Consider the following 23,510-nt stretch of genomic DNA (forward strand, 5'->3'; position numbering starts at 1 on the left):
TTAGTCCTATAACACGCTTAACATACCATCGCCTAGACAGATAAATCAATACAATGGATCCACATTGGTAGGGCTAGCCTGCTGGTTTAGGAAACCTGACCGATAGCCAAGCTTTGAGAAATCGGACCTTAATGTCCACACTATTGTCAAATGGAATAAAAAACATGCAGCTCCACAAAGGGTGGGTGAGTTTCAAATACATTTGGTTATGGCGAATCAGAGCGGTGCCTGAGCTAGCAGTGTTTGTGCTCAAAACTGAACAAATATGACCTGAAGGCTCCAACTCGCCCTAATGTGCTAAAATCCATTTGAAATTCATACTCCCATGGAAAATATTTCACTGGGGGAGCGTGGAGCAAGCTCACATAGCATGGCTAACCTAGGGATTAGCACAATGTAAGCTTTATGTTTATGTGCACACAATTTACATGGATAGAAATTTCACAATATAAGTTTCGAAAATACAAATTTTTGCTTCAAATATTTCAATTGCTGGACCAATGTTAACTCAAAACTTGGAATAAACATATTTATGTGACAGGCTTCATATACATTGCATTAAAAATATCTTACTTTTTGTCGCATATATGGCCATATCTTGCTCTATACTTTGTTTGAAATAAAATTGGCTGAAATATTTATAGTGCGGATTGATATCGTCAGATCATGGTAGGTATTCTAGAAGGAGGTTCCACAGAAAAATCCTAATCCACTCAATAGGGTTAAGCCGATTACGCTATTCAACGCGAGTCATCACTTGAATGGATTTAATCAGTGCAGTCCCTCAAACACATCCTTTGATGTTTATGATCGATATGCGACAATATCGATCATCTATTTTAAAATTTAATTTAAACAGACCCCCCAGGTGACCAGTACCGGAAATGGATGGTATTAGTGCCCCTTTGCATCGGTCACATGATCTTCGATTGCGTCATTGTGTTTCTGATCGAATTCCCTCATTTCCTTCCAAAGTTACGGTGAATTTATGTATTTTTTCTGATCATGATTAGTAATACTGGCGGGTGTCTGCGGGACTTTTAAACCAGTGGAAATGATTTGGAAAGGTTTTCCAAGACTGGCAATGTTGTTTCTATGATCCGCCAAGCTTGGCCATAAGAAATATTGGCGTTATAAAATTACCGAAAGTAAATCGTTTTCCTTTGTTTATGGTCATGGCCACAATGCTTTGTGGGTAAAAATGACGTCATTCTGCTTAGAAGTCGCGATAACAGTGGTTCATAACCGGCCAAGCTCAATAGATAAGAAGCTTAGCAAATCGATAGTGCACCATTCATACCTGATTGCTCAGTATCGACTCATAACGATCATAGTACAAAGGGAACTGGGTTCGTGAATTCTCCTTCTATAATACCTACCATGGTCAGATACATACTTATAATGTGCATGAATTCAAATGAGCAGAAATTATTAGGCTGAGTAACAAAAACCTGAATCATTTTTTGCCAATTATAAGCCAAACAAAGTATGTTTAATCCTGTTGAATATTAAATAGAGAGTCCATGTTTTGGATTAGCAGACAATACTAATCTCTGATTGAGATTTTCAGAAAATGGATTTACCTGTGTTCATTTGTATTTCATAGGACAGATCATACCACCAATTAGAGGTTATGCACCATACTCAAATACCGTATTGTCTGTAATAAACACCCCCCCTCCAATTTGCATGCTTTATCATGTGAGCAAGCTTAAAACTTGCATCAGTCATGTCAGTCTTGTCAGTGACGATCACTAAATGACTCAAACCATTCCATTGTATGCCTAATTATGGTAGAATTTCACCAGATTCTTGCTCAATGATGTACCACAAAAATATCATTTTCCACTTGACTTTCGTGAGCACCGCCATGGTGTAGTATTAGTATAGCTGTAAATCCCTCCTTTCTTCAGGAGCACCATTGGGAAATTTAACCTGATTTTTAAGTTTATTTATCTAACAATTCACCTTCAATAAAAGCCCCCTTTTGGAAAAATGCAACGCCCATTACAGACAATACGGTAAATGTAAAGTGTAGACAGTGTGAACATTACAAACACATGACAAGTGCCGATGAGGCTACTCTGTATAAATATAAATGTATAAACAAACACTTTTGTAGTCGGTTACACCTGCGTTCACAGACAGTCTCTATTATCCAAAGTAATATATATCGAATTATACAAAACCGAGTATCTCTATCTAGAAAATGTATTTTAGTTTCCCTTTCTGTGTATAGATAATAATTTTTGTTATAATAACATCTCCTATTAGTATTTAACAATACATGTAGATGCAAGGTTATTTCAGATTCTTGTATTAAAAAAAATGTATAGAAATTTATTATTTTACAAATATAGGCTACAACAAATCCCACGTTTTATACATTCGATGAGGTAAACTGTACCATAACTTGAGGGAAGGAGTGGCTATCAGCTCAATGGGCTATTCCATTCAAAGTACACACTACCCCTGTGGAAGAGTTTGGAAATATCATTCACATGGGGAGTATGAATTTCAGATGAATTTGGCACATTAGGCAGCCCCATTTGAATTTCATACACCCTTTGAGAAACATTCAACCTGAATCTCCCCCTAAGGGAGAGTGAGTTTCAAATGGAGCTGCTAATTACAGGGGTGTGAGAGGCCACAGACCAAAAACGAGGAAAATCACTAAAAACAGTGTAAAATCAGGGTAAAAACGCCAAATATGGGCTGAAAATAAAAGCAAAACACGTAAATTTTGGCAACAAAAAAAGAGGAAATCAGCTGAAAAGAGGAGCTCTCATATCCCTGTAATTAATTCTTCCCTTGTTTCAAAATATTTCCAAAATCTTTCACAGGGGTTAGTGTGGTTGGAATAGCCCAATAATTATGCTATACTGCTTCAACCTAGAAATACATACCAAATCTGTAGCATCGGGGGTTGATGCTTTGCATCACACGCACTGTGTGTTAAAAAATGGGACTCATAAAAAGCGTGGTGTGCTCAGCAAGTACAAATCGCGCAGCAGTTAGTGCGCAAAAGAAGCATTTACACACGCATTGCACTGAAATAATTATTCTCATACCTCCCGTTTCCGAGGTCAATTTACTCTGTACTTCTGAGTTGACATGTTCCAGACATTGTATGCGATATTTCTCCCCACCAAGTAACTCTAGTCATTAAATTAACATAATGTTCTTCTTGCCAAAACCAATTTTTTACTGACCTGACAGTTTCGGCCATCTTGGTCGAAGGCCATCATCGAGAACAGAGATGAGGGGGCCCATTTTGTCAGTCACGTATACGATCCACTTCTGGGCACTAGTGCGCCCTCTGTTGTTGACCAGTCAACCAGAAGGAAGGATCAAGTACCATCACTCCGATGATCGCCTTCGACCAAGATGGCCGAAACTGTCAGGTCAGTAAAAAATTGAATTGGTTTTGACAAGAAGAACATTATGTTAATTGTATCACACAAACCTGATGAATTTCTTCAAGAATAACTCTAGTCATCCCATCAAAATCACCATGGATATGTGGCTTCACGTCCCGCTGTGGTAAGGGATGGGCACACATAAGTCTAGGTGATATGTCTATGTGTAGTCTGCTGGCTGCATTACTCTCTTGCTGATCTGGTTGTTATGCAATGTATCTCACTTTATATTCAAGGGTACACTCAGGGTTGCCAAACCCGCGTTTTGGTAGCCCAATTGGGCGACTTTTGAAGATTTTTCCCATGACTTATGACAATTTCCTGTCCCATAGAAACCAATGGTTAAGAAAAAAAAATTGGGCGATTTTTTCAACATTGGCTCCGCGACTTCCGATAGTTTCATGTCCCATAGAAACCAATGGTAAAGAGAAAAATTGGGCGACTTTTCGATTATTTGACCCGCGATTCGGCCTGAAATCTTTTGGCAACCCTGGGTACACTGTGCCAATATGTTGGACTGTAGAAAATGTTGTGTAAACTTTCCAAACAGAATGAAGATATTGTACAACTCAGATCAAAAAAGATGACCTATACCAGTGGCAGATAATATCATCTGTTGGTCTCCTGCAAGCCTGGTTATTCTGCAAGGTAATTAATTTCACCGTCCCGATTTTCTCTGATAATTATTACAGAAAGTAAGCCTGCCCTCATTTGCCCACCACATTTGTTTATGCTACTGGTTTCTTGCATGACAGTTTCCACCAAAAAACAGGTGCAATGTTGCCATAATTACATCATAGATGGTTGCTATGGTCAGTTAAAATAAGACTATGGAGATGCTGTATCCTGCAGAATGTTGGCCTCGTCATCGTCATCAGCTACAAGGTTTCGGTAGGAGTCTCACTTGGTCTTGTCAGTTTAAATCGACACACAGGGCAAGTCGCAGACTGTAATGGAGAGAAATTAAAAATGGCAGGAATTTCAGATTGGTGTTATGATTTAGAACAATTGATAAATCTATAATGAATTAATCTGCAAGAATGTTTTTGTACATAAACATTATGTAGCTGGAGGTTTCCAGTGGTATAAAAATCTCAACTTTTTTTGAGAAAAGTGGGGGGATGAGGCTGTGTATCATGCAATGCCCTTTTAATTAGTTCCATATACTACTGGTAAAATGATACAAGTAATAAGATATTAATTTAGCATGCAATATGATGAATGATCATCATTTTTTTTATATATTAACAAAAAGTGATGATCAGAAAAATTGTGAAATAAAGTAATTACAAAACTAAAAATAATAATTATTTTATAACAAAGGGATAACATGTAGGGATTGTAGGCAATAAAAAAAGCTGTTCTAAAGGTGATTTTAATGACCCTAAAAAAAATTTAGATTAACTTGGCTCGCTTTTTTTCAGTCAAAATCAAAATCTCGACTGATTTTATGCTGGTGGCTAAAAATTTCTTTAAAATCAGAAAATGCAAAATCTGGGCATTTTTTTTTTTGGTCATCTTAAAAATATTGAATTAAAAGGGCATTTCGTGATCCACAGCCTCATCCCCCCCCCCCCCCGAAATTACAACAGTGGCCTTTGAAGCAGTGTAATACACATAATCATGCACAACTCGCAAATGCAAAATTGGAATGTACTGACATTTTGGGAATAAGCTTTTTTCATGGGTATCTACCAAAAATATCATAAAAAGAGGATGCTAGGATCACGAAATACTCTTTTAAGAAAATATACAAAAATCAAAGATAACAAAGTTAATCCCATAATATTGCCACACTTATAGCATCTAGAGTTATGCTCATAGACACATGGCAACTACTTAGCCCTGGGCAAGACATCAACCAGAGGAGATATCTTACACTTCCCATAATGCATTTCTCAATTTTCTGTACCAATATGCTATCCAGTACAACCTAAAAGTCAATAGTGACAAATGGTACCTCAATGAACAGAGCGCATCCAGATCTTGCAAAATATGTTTGTTTCTTGACTATCCACCCATGTTTAGCCAGTCTATTCTCAACATGAAAACAAAGTGAACATATACTTAAAGTAATGGGCGTGTCACTTTGATGAAATGAGGATGTATCATGTCGCAAAGGATTCTGGGAAGGGTAGGATATTATGCTCCGCCTCTGCGCCTTGACTAAATATAATCAGTGAATCTCTGCAGGTGGGAAGTGAGGTCAAAGGTCATTCAATCATGGTGGTAACAGAAATGGAGGAAATTGATCTTCCTCCTTTCAAAAGTGACAAATTGCTGGTGCTTATCAGAGTTGCCAAGCCCACCATTTAGTAGCCCAATTGGGTGACTTTTGACAATTTCCCCAGCGACTTCCAAACATTTTCTGTCCCATAGAAACCAATGGTTAAGAAAAATATTGGGTGACTTTTCAACATTGGCTCCTGCGACTTCCGGTAGTTTCCTGTCCCATAGAAACCAATGGTTAAGAGAAATATTAGGTGACTTTTCAATCATTTTACCAGCAATCAGGGCAGAACATTTGTTGGCAACCCTGATGCCTATTATTGTTTGCTACTATAGATAGAATTTACGACAATTATTATCTCCAAGCAAATGATATCGTATGATCTCTCTCCATCACTTACAGCATGTTTTATTTTCACTTTTTATTTCTAAACTTTCGGTACTGTTACCAAAATTGAGAATTCTGAACTGTTTATCATAAATGAAACATATGAGAATATACAAATAAAATATCATGAAGGAAAGCTAAAGCAAACAAATTAAAATTCATGTGAAAATATCAAAATTGTGATGGGTGAAATTATCTGCACAAAGAATAACCCATTGAATTTGGAAACACATTATATTATGTAAGCTTACACTGAAGATCAAAATACAATTTGGTAACATAATAAGCCAATTAATTTATGTCTACCTGCACTCTTAACTACACAATGTATAAATAACTGATTGGCAATTTTGTGGTTGCCTGACGTGGTCATGAATTCTTTTAGACCCATTATAATGTAAAGCCACAATTTCTCTGTGATACGGAAAAATCCAGAGTTCAGAGTTTGCTCACAGAAAATTTGAAAATGCCACAAAACAGTGAAAAACTGTGTAAAATGTCTAACTTTTGTGTTGATTTGCAAAATAAAACAAAGAAAAGTGATTATTTAGCAGTAATCAGCCATTAAACAATTCATTCTAGCATTAATTCTAGGCCTACGATGCAAGATTCTGACCATCACTACAGTAAAGGGTAAGACAAAATACACTTTTAAAATGTTTGTTGTAACATTTCAGTGCTTTATAGTGGAAAACGGAAAATCACAGAAATCTTCCAATTTGTACCACAGATTTTTAATTTTGTAACACGGAGAAATCGTGGCTTTATTGTAATGTAATGTTTTTTGTTTATCTGCTTGCAAGTATAAGAAAAAGACTTTAAAAACAGCGTACAATGCAAATTGTTTACAACATAAGATACATACCTTTTTCAGCCATATAGTAATGCAAGTTGGGTGGAAAAAATGACTGCATGGTAACTTGGAAAGCTTCTCACTTAGCTCATATTCCACGTGACATATAGCACAGTTGAGATCCTCATCTTTATAGGATAAAAACAAAACAAAAATTGTGTTATGATATAGGCCCTAAAGCTAGGCATGTTCACGATAATGTTATTATCGTCTATCGCGATAAATTTCATTATCGCGATCGCAATAACAGCTTGACAGGCCACGATATTTTGATGGTAATAATGTGTCTTCCATTGAAAACCGAAAAGCAGGCAGATGACACAGAAGACGATACCTAGTGATGCCAATGGCATATACCAGCAATACCACCACTGGATACAAACTAACAATATTTAACAATATTTTCATGTTTTGTTTTTTTCCGAAACAGAAACTTGCCCAAATAAAATGTTTTTGCTGGCGATATATGATATTGAAAAAGTGGCGATGAACACGCCTACCTACAGCTGAACAGCTTGGGAGGAAGAAATGACTGCAAGATAAGGCCTAAAAAATTGTTTGATTGGCGTAACCCGACCTACCCTAAAATTAGGCCCGACCCTAACTTTTTTAATTTTTGTTTGCAAAAAAAATAATAAAATTTAAAAAAATAAATAAAAATAAATAAATTTAAAAAAAAAAAAATAAAAAAGTTCCAAAGACTTTATCAAACGAAATTTACAGCTTAAAAAGTAAAAAAATAAAAAATAAAAAATCATACTCATACATACTCACTATATAGCCCATCGCTGTGAGCAAATCGCACATTATGGCTTTAAAAAACAGGCAATTTCTACATGTAACATAAGGATTTGGCATATTTGGTAATGATGGTTAGTGTAGTACACTACATGCTCTATAATGCCACCTGCATATAGCATCTGTAGACATGAAGTTATTTAAAAACAAATCATGCTCGGTAGCTCTACCAGGTTTGTTCAGTAGACTCATCCAATTAAGTTTACCTACCCACACCAAACCTGTACACCATCACGAGACAGTGCGTCAGTATTTGTGTTAGCAGTCTGCTGTACATCTACACCAGCTATGTGTTAGCCCACACCCAGTGTGAATGCCTGTACGCTGTAATACATGGAATCAGGCAGCTCTGTAGCATATCATACCACAATGCGGGAGTAGCTTATCTGCTCGGGGTAGAAAAACATTTGAGCAAATGTTTTCTAGTCATTAAGTCTCTTGAGTATTTCTACTATAACTTTATAGAACTGGGGACTGAGCACTATGAAGACATCACCATCATTGGCAGGGTTCGATTTACTTTGAAAAATGTGCGTAGCAATTTTTAGTGAAAACCTTATTCAGGGGATGTTCTTATAATATATATGTTTACATTGTACAAAATTGCTATACAAGCTGAAATTTGTGTAGCAGGTTGTCCAAAATGGGGAGCATTTTGCTCCACGACACCAGTTAAATATTGAACCCTGAACATTGGATTTATGTATTCATAGCTGACTTGGAACTTTTCCTCTATACATTCAAGGACTATGTTCAATACAGCTTAACATTTTTATTGGCCTTAGGCAAAAAACAATTGTTTGCTTGTCATCAGGTCACCTGAATAGTGGACTCCATTTGAAATCTACACTCCCTGTGTGGAAGATTAAGGTCATGTCCTCCATATGGGGTGTGGACTACAACTGGAATAGCACAATCTTTCTGGCTACTAACCAACTTGACTTTGTTCCACAATTAATCCCTCTATAATATTTTGCAGTAAACCTTTGACGAGCATGTACTCCTGTGATGTTGTAATTTTGATGCTAACAACGCATACGGCGCAAAGGTTCATTCATAAATTTCCACTCGGCAACAACAGATCGCCTCAGCAGCCAATCAGAGACAGATGGGGATTCAACCCAGTAAATACAGGATGTACACTTAAAATATGTGCTCGTCAAATGTTTACTGCAAAACATTATAGTTATCATCTCTTGAGTGGCAAGTGGGTGAGCTCTACTGCCTTCCATCTGACCTCTGACCTCTAGATACTTACCAACATGACTCTGTTCCACAATAAATCCCTCTAGCTTATCAATCATTTCTTGTGTAGCAGGCGGGTGAGCTCCGCTGCCTCCCACCTGACCTCCGACCTCCATCATGTGACGTGCCAAGATGCTTAACAGTAGATTCTGAAGAATGAAAATAAGTGAAACATAAAATTTTGTGGTATTCAAAATTATGAAAATGTTCATCAGTGGCATTCTAGATCAGGGTGATAGGAGCATGCTTAACCTATTGATTACATTCTGGCTGCTTATTGGTTCTGGCCATATAGTCAGCAACAGCAATAACCCCCCCCCCCCCCCAAGTTGGCAAAAGTTCATGTTGTTATAATTTACAAAATTATTTTTCAAATTTTATCACTTAAACAAATCATATCATTGTTGGGCAGGAAAACCTATGTACTTATGGCCCTTGAACATGTTTAAAACAAAACTGCCAAGAGATTACATGTACATAGGAGGTTTTGCTTTAAAAATGTTCAGGGGCTGATGACACATCGTTAGAATTTTGGCAGAATGCTAAATAGCGATTCCTCTACTTCCTAAAATCATGTTTAAAGGCCTATCTTAATTTAATAGTTTGTTTTAAAGCCCTTGCACGCATTAGTAAATTGCCCACTTTTTGTACGTTATTCCCGATGGATTGAGTAACTTTCATTTTTTTCCGCAGTTTTATTTTTTTCCAAATCCACCACACAAAAATCTCACGTCCGACATCCTCAGATGTGAAAATAGCCTAAATCGTATATCTCAATAAAATTCTTCATCTTGATCACAGTGATACCTTGAGAAATGAAAGGTAGTCTATTCTCGTCAAAAAGCTCATCCCACAGATACATTAGACTAGGCCCAGAGGGCAGCATATATATATACTTTTGGCCCATAAACATGGATGAAGCAACCTCTTCAATATAAAGTCTACAAGGCCCAAAAGTACATATGAGGTTTTTCCTGCCCAATGACGATATCAATTAATTAATGGTGAAATTGATTCATACATCATGATAAGATACAGAGTTATAGGTACTAGTGCAGTGGCTCGCTGTCTAATCCTTGTCCTCTTAATTCAAGAGAAATCATGTGTAACATGATTTAATGCTTTTATTAACAACAAGACAAATCGCTTTTCGTCATTATGCCAAACTCATAATGATATTGTACATACCTCTAACACAAGTTCAACAAATTCATTGCCCAACTCTCTCCTCCCCTGCAACAGAAAACTAAGTAGTAGCCTGGGTGGTATGGTGGTGAGATCTACTGGTGGAGACATCAATGGTGATCCTATTAGAGCTATCTGCATGCCTAACTCTTCTTCATTGCTGGTACCGCTGCCTGTGGCCCTGTATATACAAATACCAAAGGATGAATTTTCAATGGAATCAGAAAGCTTGTACAAAACCCCCCAGCAAACACAAAATGTTTTTGTAATATTTGATTTTCTGAACATTTTAAATATTTGGCACAAAACATTGCAAAATAATGATATTTTTAAGCATTGACAGACAAACAAAATTGGTAAACATTTTTGTTGAAAATGTTCAAAACATTTTTCCTAATCTTACTAACCCAAGTTATATAATTTTCAAACCAATATCAAACATGAGAACTGGCCCAAATATGTATCTCTACAACAGACTACTACAGACCATGTACACTGTATCAACAGTCAAAGTCCCTGTGCATTGTATGCTGTGAATTCTCGCATATTCATGAGGGCCGATTGTTCTATCGTGCCTTGTCTAACAAGAAATGTTTGCATTCACACCAGCATTGCGTGCCTTCATGTATACGTGATAGAGCGATGCGTGCCTTTACGATTATGCGATAGACCGTAAAAATATGCGGTAAGTACATAGCAGTTTTGCCTGTCGCATTTCATGGAACAATTGGCCCTCATTATTGGGTGATGCTGAGACTTTGACTGCCTGTACGCAGTCTGTTATCTTTTTCGTCCATGATCTCTACTTCAAAAATAACTTACCCTGATGAGGAAGGTCCATCTTGATTTCTTGCCGACAACAACCTTCCAATATCGGCACCTGATGGTCCAAGAGTAAGCCGGATGATACGTGGCCCATTCGTGTCTCGACTTGTCGAATCATTCCGATTGAAACCTCTGCCCCGATCCCTGCTCATGGGTGCTCGCCTGAATGGGAATCCTGGTACTTCTGGGTCAGGGTTGTTGTCTGTACCACCTGCTGGAGGTTGTGGAGATGCACTTGGACTTTCTTGAGCAGAGTTGGACTGACTGGATGCTGCGCTTTCAGAGCGGCTGCGAGATCGTCGTTCCGCACTTCCTAATCTGCTGAAGATGGAGTTTCTCCAGAAGCTACTTCTACTTCGCCTCCCTTCGTTGTTTCCACTACTTGTATTGTCATTGTTTTGAGAATTATCTCTGCTAGAATTACTACTAGAACTACCTCTACGAGACAACAGATTTCGGAAACGAGGTGAGGATGTGCGTGGCTGCTCAGAATTTGCCCGCTGACGTTGTGTTGGTAATGAATCCTGCGACTCGTTTGTAGTTTGCCTGAGATGTTGTCTAAACACACTGTTTGGTTGTCGTGGTGATTCTCGTGATGTTGAGTGATTCAACAAAGAGTCTCTTGCACCCAATGAGGCCGATGTTCTAGGTGGGGGTACTGGACTACTGTTCCTTCGTAGATCACCAATTAAAGTACTGTACGGATCTCTAGGTGAAGACTCTCCATTCACGTCGTTGTTAAGAGAACGTCTCGGATTCGTAGTACTTGAAGAATTCTCTCTGGGACTTAGATCGATGAGAGTTGAACCTGGTCTTGAAGATCGATTCATGGAGAGTCCATCTCGAGCTGAAGAGAAGTGACTACTACTACTACTAACAGGCATAGATGGTGTGGGATTATTTGGAAGACTTGGGGTGTTATCTGAGTCTCCTGGTGGTAAGTTATCCTTCCTATTCCTGGATTCCTCATAACCTGCCCTTTCCCATGGTGATTCAGAAGTGACTCCAATAGAATTTGGTCCTCTATCATTTGATGTGCCCTGTCTTGAAAGGGGTAAGGGTAAGGGGGGAGCATCACTGGAAGACGTAGAAGACTTTACACCATCACTTTCCAAATTAGCACTACCCCTGTCCTGCGAGCGTTTACGTCTTAAAAGTCTTGTGAGAGTTGGCGATGATTGACGATTGGGTTTTCTTTTCGACCATTGGTAGCAGGCACATTATTTTTTACACTTGTTTTTGCATTGGACTGATGATGACGTGTAGCACCGTGAGATCTAGTACTTTGGATAGTAGGGTCATGTGACTTGGTAGTGGCATTATTTCTAACTCCTAGGAGTGTCCTGATCTTGATTCTCTTCCCTATTGTTTTATTTTCTTCCAAGTCCATAGATAACCTAACTTCCTCTCGAGCCTTTGAACTCCGATTCTTGCTAGCCGGGAGGCTCTTTTCAGTAGCTCCGCCTCTTGGTGCTCTTTGAAAAGGCATCAAACCATCAAAGGATGGCCTTTGCAGCAGTCTCTTAAACCCAGTCTTTTTGGTAGGACGTGGTGGAGGTTCCCGTTGCGGAGACTTTGGCCTCCCGCCCTCCGAGTCCCAGTTCCGCTCCGAGCCATTGCCTTCCATCGACCTGGACACACCGTTATTACTTCTGTTGGAATTGTTATTATTTATTGGGAGTTTTGACTCCACAGGTCGTCTGTTTACATCGATTCTACGATGACCAATTCGACCTGTGCTTCGCTGTCCAAAGTTGGATGCACTCTCTGTACTGCGATGATTCAGCGAGTCACGACTGGTGGTCAGCGACTTGTGGTTACTCAGCGAGTCACGACTGGTGGTCAGCGACTTGTGGTTACTCAGCGAGTCACGTCGAAGCCGAGGATTGGTACGATTACTATTTGAGTTGTACAGCTTTGGCAATCTCTCTCCATTTGTGGGCATGGCAAATTACTGTCAAGGTAAAAAAACCCATAAAATGTGTTAGGTTGAGTACAAAATTTCATATTCTACAAGATTGGTAAAGAGGGGAATGGTGAAAAATATCTCTGCATGATGTTTGTACACGAAGGCATGTAAATGATGTCAATTCAAAAGTTGCAGTTTGTTCCATTGCATGCCCTATTGATTTGGTGGTTTTTTCAACAAAATGAGGTCTTAAATCAGATAATAGTACAGGTACATGAATTGGCTGCTTGTTTTAATTTTGACATATTTATCTTTTTTTAGGACAGGGGTGAACATAACTGGTACCTTAATGTTTTTGCGATATTCATGCACTGCTCCATTAATACATGTATACACAACATTTACCCAGGATGGGGGGGGGGGCTAGGGGTGTAAATTAACGGTTATTTGTCTAACCGCTTAAACGGACCACAATCCGTCGGTTAACTGTGTAAACGTATGTAAAAAAAAATCTTTAAAAAAAAAAAATAATAAATAGTAATTTTTTTTCAAAGTTTTCAATTTTTCAATGAAAAATTGACAAAATGCAAACATTTCCATGCCATATTGTTTGACTTTGAGTAAGCTTGCATCAGTCCTGTCATTGACGATCACTAAATTCAATTGCATGGACAAAACCTAGTACTACAACTCAAACTTCCATCCATTTCATTGCCTAATTATGGTAGAATTTCACCAGATTATTGCTTGATAATGTACTTACAGGTGTAAATTTGTTGTATTTACCACGAAAATATCATTAACACGCTGTTCTGTGGGCGCCGCCATTATTAGGTACTTGTGTAAATCCCTCCTTTCTACAGGAGCACCATCGGGAAATTTAACCTGATTTTAAAGGTTTTTTTCACTTTTTTTCAATTCATTTCCAATAAAAGCGCCCCCTTTAGGAAAAATACAACACCTCTGGGGCGTTTATTACACACAATACGGTAGGTCCAGTCGAAAAAAACTTTCGAAAACTTTTTTTTACGTTTAAACGGTTAGTGATTTTCCTAAACGGATAGTGCATTTTACGGTCGGTTAAACATGAAACGTGTAAACTTAGACACCCTTGGGGGCACTTAACTTTTCATTTTGGTAGGGGTGTGCAGTGCTCTAGTTTTAGGACTGAGAACTGATTTTCCGGCAAATAGGGGCTTCTGAAAGTAATATCAATATATTTTTTAGGTCTAGTAAACTAAATTTGGGCTAAATTATAGGTTGTGGAGCTAAGAAAATTCTTAACATGAGCTAAAGATTTACAATTTTGTGAATTTAAATGAAACTGAAAATAAACAACTGGAGCATGATCATGATGATCCCAAACAGTATGTCTTAGGCAGAGAAGATTTATAGGCGGTCTCATAATACCAGTGGCGTGCGCAAAGGGGGGCAGGGGGCACAGGCCCCCCACTTTTGTTGGTCATTCTGACTGATTTCCCCCAAAATGGCTGATTTCGCCCGCACCTTAAACTCCTAATCACACTCCATTCGGGGGAACTGAACAACCTGCCCCCCCCCCACTTTCAATGTGCTGCGCACGCCACTGCATAATACTAGTGAAACATCCGAGGTACTTGAGAACCAGTCTACTAGAAATTTCAATTGAATCAAACACGGCTGTCAACAGCGTGATGATTCTATGCGTACACTGTGTGATGAAGGCTGGCGAGTGCGTAAACGCGGAAGTGAATCCAAACTTGCCGACTCACTCATGATTGGTTAGCATTTTCATTATTGTATACATGGTTGTGCGTTCGCGTTGTTCTTTGAAATGCGCGACATACGATAGTGGTTGCATCACGTACGTACAGCTGTTGGCAGCTGTAGTGTGTTCATTCAATTGGAATTTTTACTTTTAGTATATGATTTCTTGTAATATCAGACTACCGATATACTACAGGGTACCGATATTCTTTTCAGTGATCATCTCAAAACACTTATCGACCCAAGTTTTGGACATATTTTGAGTGTTTGAAAATCGCGACTCTGGAACGGGAATCAACAGTGAAAAATAGTGTGAAACTTCGTGATTACTAGACTGGTTCTCAAGTACCCGAATGTTTCAGTAGTATCATGGGACTGCTTATAAATCTTCTCTGGGTCTTAGGTACTGCTGGAGTACCGGAAACATGGGACTCTTACATGTAACTGTGGCAGCTGCACATACCCATAGCACCTTACATGCAAGTGCCCCCCTCCCCTAATATTACATACCTGTAGACAAATCATATGCTATCTACGATGTACTAACCACATCAATTCATGTGAACACAGACAGGTGACCCTGAAAAAACAACAAAACAAACAAGATAAAAATTGCACACATGGGGTACGCTGTGTAGGGTACAGTATATTATTCCCAAGTTCCTTTCCAAATGCCAAATTTCCAGGGAAGGAACTGATTTCACCCAATCATTTTGAAATAATAAATTTTATTATTATCATGTGTCAAACTAGCTTCAAAGAAGTCTTTATAATTGATAATTCTAGTTTTACATGTTCATGTATGTATGATATACATAAGGTTAGCAGCTATTTTAACCTGTTGCGATTTCGTAGTTCACAACATCTTGCTAATGTTAGTGAGATTTGGCAAAAATTGCATAATTGATCATTTCATAGCGAGTGTGTAGAAGAATTCAAATATCACAGATATACTTTTGTAGGTCATATGGTTCTTGAGTTATCTTGTAAAGAGGGCTGAAATAACAACACTTTTGTAAAACGTACATAACTCATTAGCAACAATAAATCAAGCAAGTTTTCAAAGTAGGCCTATATGATTTGTAGAATTAATTTTTGCAAAACATCAAAGAGTTACTTTTCAATAATATATTGATAATGACAATCGCTTTTTTGGCTGCTTCGACCAACAATACCTAGTCTACCTTTAAAAGCAGGTTGGAAGGCAGCATGATTTAGTGTTTGCACTCAATTATTGAGACAAATAAAGCTGACACACAAGAAGAATGTAACAGATTCTAAAAAGAAGATCCCAAGGCTTCATATACAGGGTGTCCCAGAATGATCTGTACCGGGAGAGATGGAATTTTTTAGGTATAAAGGGCATGTTGAATGGTCATATTGTTTTGCATTTTAAGTTCTACATATATTTAGCTTTCTCAGATTTTTTAGACTTTAAAAATTGGACGTTTCTAGTAGAAGTTATAGAAGATTGCGTAAAAATGGTGAATTCTAAGTTTTGACAACGCAACCTATTTTGAAAATCTGTAACATTACTACCTGTTCAGCACAAAGTTATTTGGAAAAAGTTATGCAGGTATTTTAGTTGTGCCCTGTTCATATTTCCACTAAATAGCCGATATCTATCTATTATTTATGATGTTACGAAGCAATCATTATATGGAATTAAGAATTTGTGGCCTAATCCCATTCTCTCTTTGGCGGTAGTTTTAAAAAGAGTTATTGTGGTGTGAGGTCCATGTCATTTGAAATGCTTGCAGAGATCGAACTGGTTGTGGTACAGAAAAGACAGCTCCTCAATTTACTGTACAGCAGCGTGGATTTCTTTCAAAACTTACTGGCAAACCGGCAGCTATGTTGAGACGCAAAGAAGATTCAGTAGACAATAGTGTATAACGTAAAGAATTTTGACGAGCACGGAACTGTCAGGAATCGGCAGAGTGAAGCTTCAGGTGCTCGTAAGACTGTAAGAACTAGAGTGAACATTGCAGCTGTCCGGTAAGCTTTAAGGTGCAACCCCAACAGTACTTGTCGTCGAAATGCTGTGCCAAACATCCCACGTTCTTCATTTAATCGCATCGTGCCATTTTCAAAGGTATGCGAGTCGCTTTTTCATCGATTTTACATTATTGCATGCCACGCCAAAACAAATAAAGGTAGCGTGCTGAAATTAACAGAATAAGTAGGAGACATGTCCAACATTATAATGCTGCTATCAAAAATAGATACACTGCCCGTCTTCTATTTTTAGTTATTTTTGCAAACACGGTACAAATCATTCTGGGACACCCTGTATGGGGTGTCATTTAATTTCTGCACCATGGACATGATTTTTCTCGGAGGAGGAAAATACCCAAAAGTTTTGATTTGATATATTTTTTGCCTAAACTCAAGAACCGCATGACCTATGGAAATATTTATTGGCTTGCTCATTTCCAATCAATACACTGCACAGTTTTTTAGTCAAATGATCAAAACTGGAAAAATATAGTTCCTGCCATCCCACTCGCCTTGAAAGCAGTTTTGTTTTCGTAATGCCAAACAGGAACAACTGATCTATATAGTGTGGCTATTATCAGGAGTATGGCGAGGCACTGGTTTGTGATAGTACATATTGTCACCTGACACCAAAACGCATCCTGATTCCTGACAGAGAATATCATTGGAATGGAAACTATTGGTAGCAAGGCTTACATGTAGACTTGTACATACATGTATTAAAAGCCTCAGAAAAGTACTTCCAGAATTCATATAATTTTGCTTTACATTTACATTGAATGTCATGTCAACAAAACGCAGTTTGAATTTTGGGATCTACTTTTGAAAAAAAAAATGCCCCCGTAATTCAACTTTCAGGGACTAATTTCAGGATTTTAGGGGCTAAATACCTTAAATCCCTGTTTACTGTGAGCCACAAGCCTCAAATTTTTTTTCCATTCAGGGGCAACCGTACTTCTATTAAAAATAAAATTGCCCCCATAATTTAATTTTAAGAGCTATTTGGGGGAAACAGCCTTTAAATAGCCCTTGGAGCACTGTACATGTACCCAACACAACACACATGCCTAAAATAGAATCAGCAAAATTAGTTGTCTGTATTCTATCTATCAAAATAAAGCAAAAAAAATCTGGTTTAATTTTCCCAAGAAATCTCTCTGGTGTAATAATATTTTAGGCAGTTTGTGTGCAGATACCATTTTCTCAAACCACATATTTTGTTGTATGGCTACATACATGTCCTGTGCATGATGTAATATCTTACATCACCACATGACACTTGCACACACACACAAAATGACTTGCTAGATTGATGGCTCCCACTAAATGAGCATAAGGGCGTAAACCACCAAATAACTTCTCCATTGAAATGCACATAAAAATCAACTTTTTTAAACGGCATTTTCTACCAGGCGTAACAATATTTTTCACTTTTTAACGGCATCCCTGTATTAATTAAGGACTGATATTTCATTTAAGCTTCAATTTTGGGGAACTTTACATTCAGTTTCAACGCCAAAACTAGCATTAAAACTTTTTCCGTTAGCAGTAATTCGGACAGGGCCCACTTTTCTTGTGAAATCGATTTGTATAATTTCATATCTATTTTAGTCATTATTAGGTAAGCATCTTTCATTTAAATCAAAACATGCCAACCTCACGAAGAACATGGTCCCCAAGGACACCACATTGTCTCCAGTAGCCATATACTTTTAACCGGAACTCATCACCATTGCAGTGATTTGGTGTAATACGCCCATAAGGAGGTTCTGTTGAATTTATATTCTTTGTTTGAACTTGAAGACACAGGTGGCAGTTGTTTGTGAATGAAGACATTTAAAATTGAATATAGGGTATAATGTCCCCATTCACAACGGATATGAACAGCAACTCAACAAGTCAATTTTTGTTTCCTTTGTAAGTACCGTACCGTATTTCGTCAAATAGTCGCCCCCCTCAAATAAACGCCCACCCCTTTTTTTTTTTTCAACCAAGATGTTTCAAAAATGCCGATATTTCCATGTCATCTTGTGTAGTAAGCTTACCAAGTTCCCTACATGGTCGATAATAGCGTCAATAATTGGCGAAAATCTGGATTGGAAGCCTGGAAGTGAGCCAGAAGTCAGTGTTTCTAGTTCATATTTCATCATTTTAGCGTTTTTATCGTTTCTATAATTGACCTTGAATAAACGCCCCTTTGGGAAAATGTAACGCCCCAGGGCGTTTATTTGACTTAAATACGGTATTATTGTTACGATGAATAAAAGCAATTTTAAAGACAAAAATTCAAATCATAACCTTTTTTGTATTATTTGTGGCAGCATGTGTTTTAGCTTAGCATTAACAACACATTAAAAATTTGCTACAGATTTACAGACTTTGCGCATGTTTTTGCAGCGGTTTCTGACCATGTTTCGGACCAAAACTGACACGGAAATGAGAAAAATTGTCATAGCGACTGGAGATAAAATATCACGGCGAAATTGCACTTTTATTCAATTTTAAAATTGAAGAGAGAGATAAAAAGACTAGTTTGTGTCTGACGTCATCTGTCAATCAAACTCGAGCACAGTTTGTTTACAAGTGTCGTGAAGATATGAGTGAGTTGCTGAACGCGGCAATAAAACCGGGCGTCTTATTGTTAATTTTGCACCTTCATTATTCCCTTCAAACATACAAACCATCTCAAAAGTTAGGTCTTTATAGTAGGAACTTTCTTTCACGACGGCACCATGTCAACAATGCCTAGAAAAGTTGCTTTTTGCCTTGTAAAAGTAGGCCTACATATTTTTTTGCCATTTTGTGCTATTCCTTTTCTCCGATCCGCACCAGATAAATCAACCTTCCTTTTACGCGCTATTAACCAATCGAGGATCATCAGGAATTTGATTGACAGTGATGTCAGATGCAAGTTATCTCCGTCTTCAATTATAACAATCAATATTTGATGAGGTGTAGACCCGGGGTGAATGGGGGGAGCATTTTGCTCCATGACACCAGTTAAATTGAACCCTGGATATATGTGACCCGCTCAGATGACGAAACCCCGCCATATTAAGTTGCAATCAGCCATTTTGAGATACAGCGAGTCAAAGGGAAAGGGGTGAAAAACCTTGCAGATTTTTTTTTCAGTTTTTATTATTTTTTGATTCCTTAATATGTTTACTTAAACCTACAATTGAAAACAACATATTCCATTAGTCTAAAACACCCAAATCTAGCATTTTCTGAGCCAACCCAAGTCCTTAAACATGCCATTTTACAACTTTAAAGCCATTTTTCTTGCATTAATTTGCCTTTTTTTTATGTGTCACTTCCCCCCTTCTCGTTGAAAGACCCTAGATTGAGGACCACATGTCCCAGAAACATAATTTTGGTATCAAATGAAAGCTGAAGACCTCTACTAAGTGATGACATCAAAAACTCAATTTTCAAAATTATTGACTTATGTCTGGTTTTGTGGGAGCAGGTCACTGCTTTTATTATATCACAAATAGGCACAATATTGGGCAGGGGTGTAGTACCCCCTTAAACTTGTTTTTGCAGTGTACAGGGTTTGGGTGAACTTTGACTATTCCTGTACACGGGACCAACCATGCAATGGCTAATATTTAAAGTGACTTCCGAACCATGTATGCGCATGCACGAGACGTATTCAATTTAATATCTGCACATGCTATGATACTATTAATTACGGTGTATGAGAAGAAATTCTACAATTTTATTATGTACAGTAACTGAACACAATTGTCATGATTGTAGAATTTCTGTACATTTTGGGAGGGGAAGGGAATTCTCACCTTAGTCAAGCCCAAGCCAAGGGCTCAAACCCTCGACGATCGTAATCTCGCGGCGCAGCACAATGCCCCATAACATGTTAACCGCTCGGCCCGGGGGGGGGGGGCACTCAACTGAAATTTTGGTAGGAATGTGCGGCGCTCCGCACCAAACTTTGGGAACTAACTGATTTTGGGAAAAATAGGGGCTTGATGAACTGAAATTTCAACATTTTTGGTGGGTCTTGTGAGCTAAAATTGGGCCAAATTATTACATGGATCGAATCCATGGGTTCCTACAGTCACCCATGGAAAACAGGGTACTGAAAAGCACTACACAATGTCCATATCAGCCATGGTTGGGTTTGTTTACATTGCATTAATTCCATCAGAACAGGAAATACAGATTCCAAACAGATAAAACTTACCTAATATCAGTCTTAGTTGCCCTTAATAACTCCAAATTGACAAGATATTAAATTCTATTTGCTCATTTTCATACCAAAATCAAGGAAAACATGGGTTTGTTATTACAAAATAACAGGAAAATCATACAGTTCATCTCTGGTCAATTGCAGCAGGCCACTTGAGATAATCAATAGGACTACTTGAATTGCATGACTCAGTAATTTTCTACTCATTGTAAGACTGACACTAATGACAGTGTTGTAAACTTGTTTGCATAACATTAAGATTGCCAACTGATATTCTTTGTATTTGAGTTGTCAAATTTATGGATTAGTTAACTGTCAAATGAAGTAAACAGTATTTAATGTCAACAAAACATGCTGCTGCAGAACTCTATGCCTGTGTGTGTGTGTCTGAGGGCCGATGACTGGGCCGATGACACACATTCGATGGGTGTACCAAATTATAGGCTTTGGAGCTAAAAAATCCCAAAATCATTCCTAATTTTGGCCCAAGAGCTACAATTGCCAGAGTTTGAGGCTCAAAGAACTGGAGCATGATCCAAATGTGGGTCTTAAAGAACTGCCGGGGAGCCTGAAAAAGGGACCCTTGACCGCCGCACATACCCATACCCCATTTACATGCGTCGTCCATGGGCCCAGATGTTATTTGGGATTTTCGGTCTCAACTCGGAGCTCGTTCCTCGCACCTCGTTTCGACCGAGAAATCGCCAAATAACATCTGGGCCCAGGCATGGACGACGTAATGAAATCAAGCCCCCACCGCCAACTCATTGGGAAAATTTCACCACCCCACAGTTCCAGCCTCGCCCCTCTAGGCTCTAGTTCTGTTCTGGACCAGGGTAGGGGAAGAGTGCGTCATTATTTTCTGATAGCCAGAGGCAGAGCCCAGATCCAGAGCAAGTTCTGTATTCTGCTAGTACTTACCAAGACAACAGATGATAGACTTTTACTTTTACTAATTTCGAGGAGCATAACAAACACCAAAGTGGTGTCGTATGACCTTTGACATACATGCATTCTTTTGTCGAGAGTTGACATGGTCTTCCAATTCGTGCCGAGTGTCCTTGGCAGACTTGACTATGCTTCAGTGGTCATGAGATTGAAAGGATTCAATAACCTCAGTCTGCCCCACTAATCCCCAGCTATTGTCTGAAATTTTGCTCCTGACCAAGTTGGAAGATATATTATAATCATAACAACTCAGTCCTCAAATGATAGTCATATAACGACCAAAAGATAAATGACTGACTATCACCAAGACAAGTCCCGGCCCTAGCATGCTAGTCTGACACTATATTATATCTGGTTCCATACAGCAATACGCAGTATTGCTGTCTGGTTAGCAGGTACGAATTGAGACGTCGTGAATTGAGACGTCGGAGCCGGTCAAACACAGAGGACTAGCCTACATCCCGTATCCTACTATCACTCAAACAAGCAAATCTCTTCACGAATTCACTCACCTTGCGATCCTACATCATCAGTTGAAACAAACATCTAAGTTTCCAAAAACAACTTTGTCATTCCTCAAAACTACAAGTAACTTCATTAATAAAAATTGAAATCATACTATTACCCGTTATTGAAAATTTTGTTCGATTTATGTGAACCAAAAGAACGCACGAGTCGAGTTCAGTTTACCAAAATGGTAGCTCCTGCCTCCTGGTCACCTCAGATATAACGTCAGTATCAAGCTGCTTATTAAACGGTGGATCGGATTGGTTGAAATCAACGCCACGTTTTTGACCTTACAGGGGTCAGAGATATGCATATATTCATGTATGAAAACAGCGATGCGGATATAGTATCATCACCCGGAACTGAGAATTGCGACATTTTCGATGTTTGTACCGGGAATTTCAGACACGGAGACTCCGGAGATTTCGACAAATTGGCCCAAAGGTAACCAAAGGGTTGGGGATCGCATTTTTAACTATCACTAAATGTTTCGGAATTGAGGTCGGCTAAAAGTAGACAGTTTCGGGGACTGTAATTGGTGTAGATGTCACATTTTGAACAGTGAGCGATAAGTGACCAATTTGATGCTCAGCACAAGTGACTATCTTTACTCAGGGTAACACTATATCATGTAATGTATAAATTTAGCATGCGAAAAGCTTACGTGTGTTTACTAAAATAGCAAAACATTGGTACCGACACTCACAAAATAACAATTTTCTAAGCTTACCCTTAACGTCACCGTCACTTGACTCTGCAGTTTTATTTCTAGATGTCTGGGTAAATGACCCTAGGTCATCTTTATTGTCTGCTATCAAGATATCATCTTCAATTTTGGAAGGGATGTCAATATTTACATTTCGGGAAACAGTGCAAAAGTGCCAGGGCACAGAGTCCATTTTCCGTAATCACGATTGGATTAAAATCGATGCATCGATTATCACCAGATGCATATCGATTAATTATGTAGCGTTGCCAGTTCTTGACACCCATGCCAGTTGCCCATTTGAAGGGCGAGTCAAAAACTACCGTACCGGTAAGCTCAGCTCCGGTACATGGACTCACAGATTATGATGGACTCATGAACCACAACCATGTTTTTGGAGCTTTTCGGGGGGGCGTAATTAGGACTACTGTCTGCAACCATAATGGGGCGCAACAGCTTAAGGGGGACCTGATGCAAAAAGGGGGGCCCTGAAATTTGTTTACCCTCCTGAGGGTGGGGCCTGAAAAAAATGACCACAAATTTT

At 38.5% G+C, this 23,510-nt stretch overlaps 1 protein-coding gene and 1 long non-coding RNA gene across 2 annotated transcripts; both read right to left on the reverse strand.

Annotated features, from left to right (window-relative positions):
• Positions 1–3,806: 3,806 nt before the first annotated feature.
• On the reverse strand, positions 3,807–12,389 carry LOC140141840 (uncharacterized). Its single transcript, XM_072163708.1, has 5 exons — positions 10,940–12,389; positions 10,121–10,298; positions 8,946–9,081; positions 6,902–7,017; positions 3,807–4,366 (listed from the first exon to the last, which is right to left on the reverse strand). Exons 1-5 carry the CDS (start codon positions 11,824–11,826, stop codon positions 4,298–4,300), a joined length of 1,386 nt encoding a protein of 461 aa, XP_072019809.1. The 5' UTR covers positions 11,827–12,389; the 3' UTR covers positions 3,807–4,297.
• A 19-nt stretch (positions 12,390–12,408) lies between these two features.
• On the reverse strand, positions 12,409–23,159 carry LOC140141841 (uncharacterized). Its single transcript, XR_011857468.1, has 3 exons — positions 22,991–23,159; positions 15,108–15,177; positions 12,409–12,896 (listed from the first exon to the last, which is right to left on the reverse strand). It is a non-coding gene; the product is annotated as an uncharacterized lncRNA (long non-coding RNA).
• Positions 23,160–23,510: the final 351 nt, after the last annotated feature.

Source organism: Amphiura filiformis, chromosome 20 (genome assembly GCF_039555335.1).
Source record: "Amphiura filiformis chromosome 20, Afil_fr2py, whole genome shotgun sequence".
Classification (NCBI taxonomy): domain Eukaryota; kingdom Metazoa; phylum Echinodermata; class Ophiuroidea; order Amphilepidida; family Amphiuridae; genus Amphiura; species Amphiura filiformis.

Coding starts and splice junctions, on each gene's coding strand:
- LOC140141840 (XM_072163708.1), bottom strand. CDS start 11,826: ATGCCTGTTAGTAGTAGTAGTAGTCACTTCTCTTCAGCTCGAGATGGA. Junction 9,082..10,120: donor TTGTTGAACTTGTGTTAGAG/GTATGTACAATA, acceptor TTCATTCTTCAG/AATCTACTGTTAAGCATCTT. Junction 4,367..6,901: donor TTACTATATGGCTGAAAAAG/GTATGTATCTTA, acceptor TCTCCATTACAG/TCTGCGACTTGCCCTGTGTG.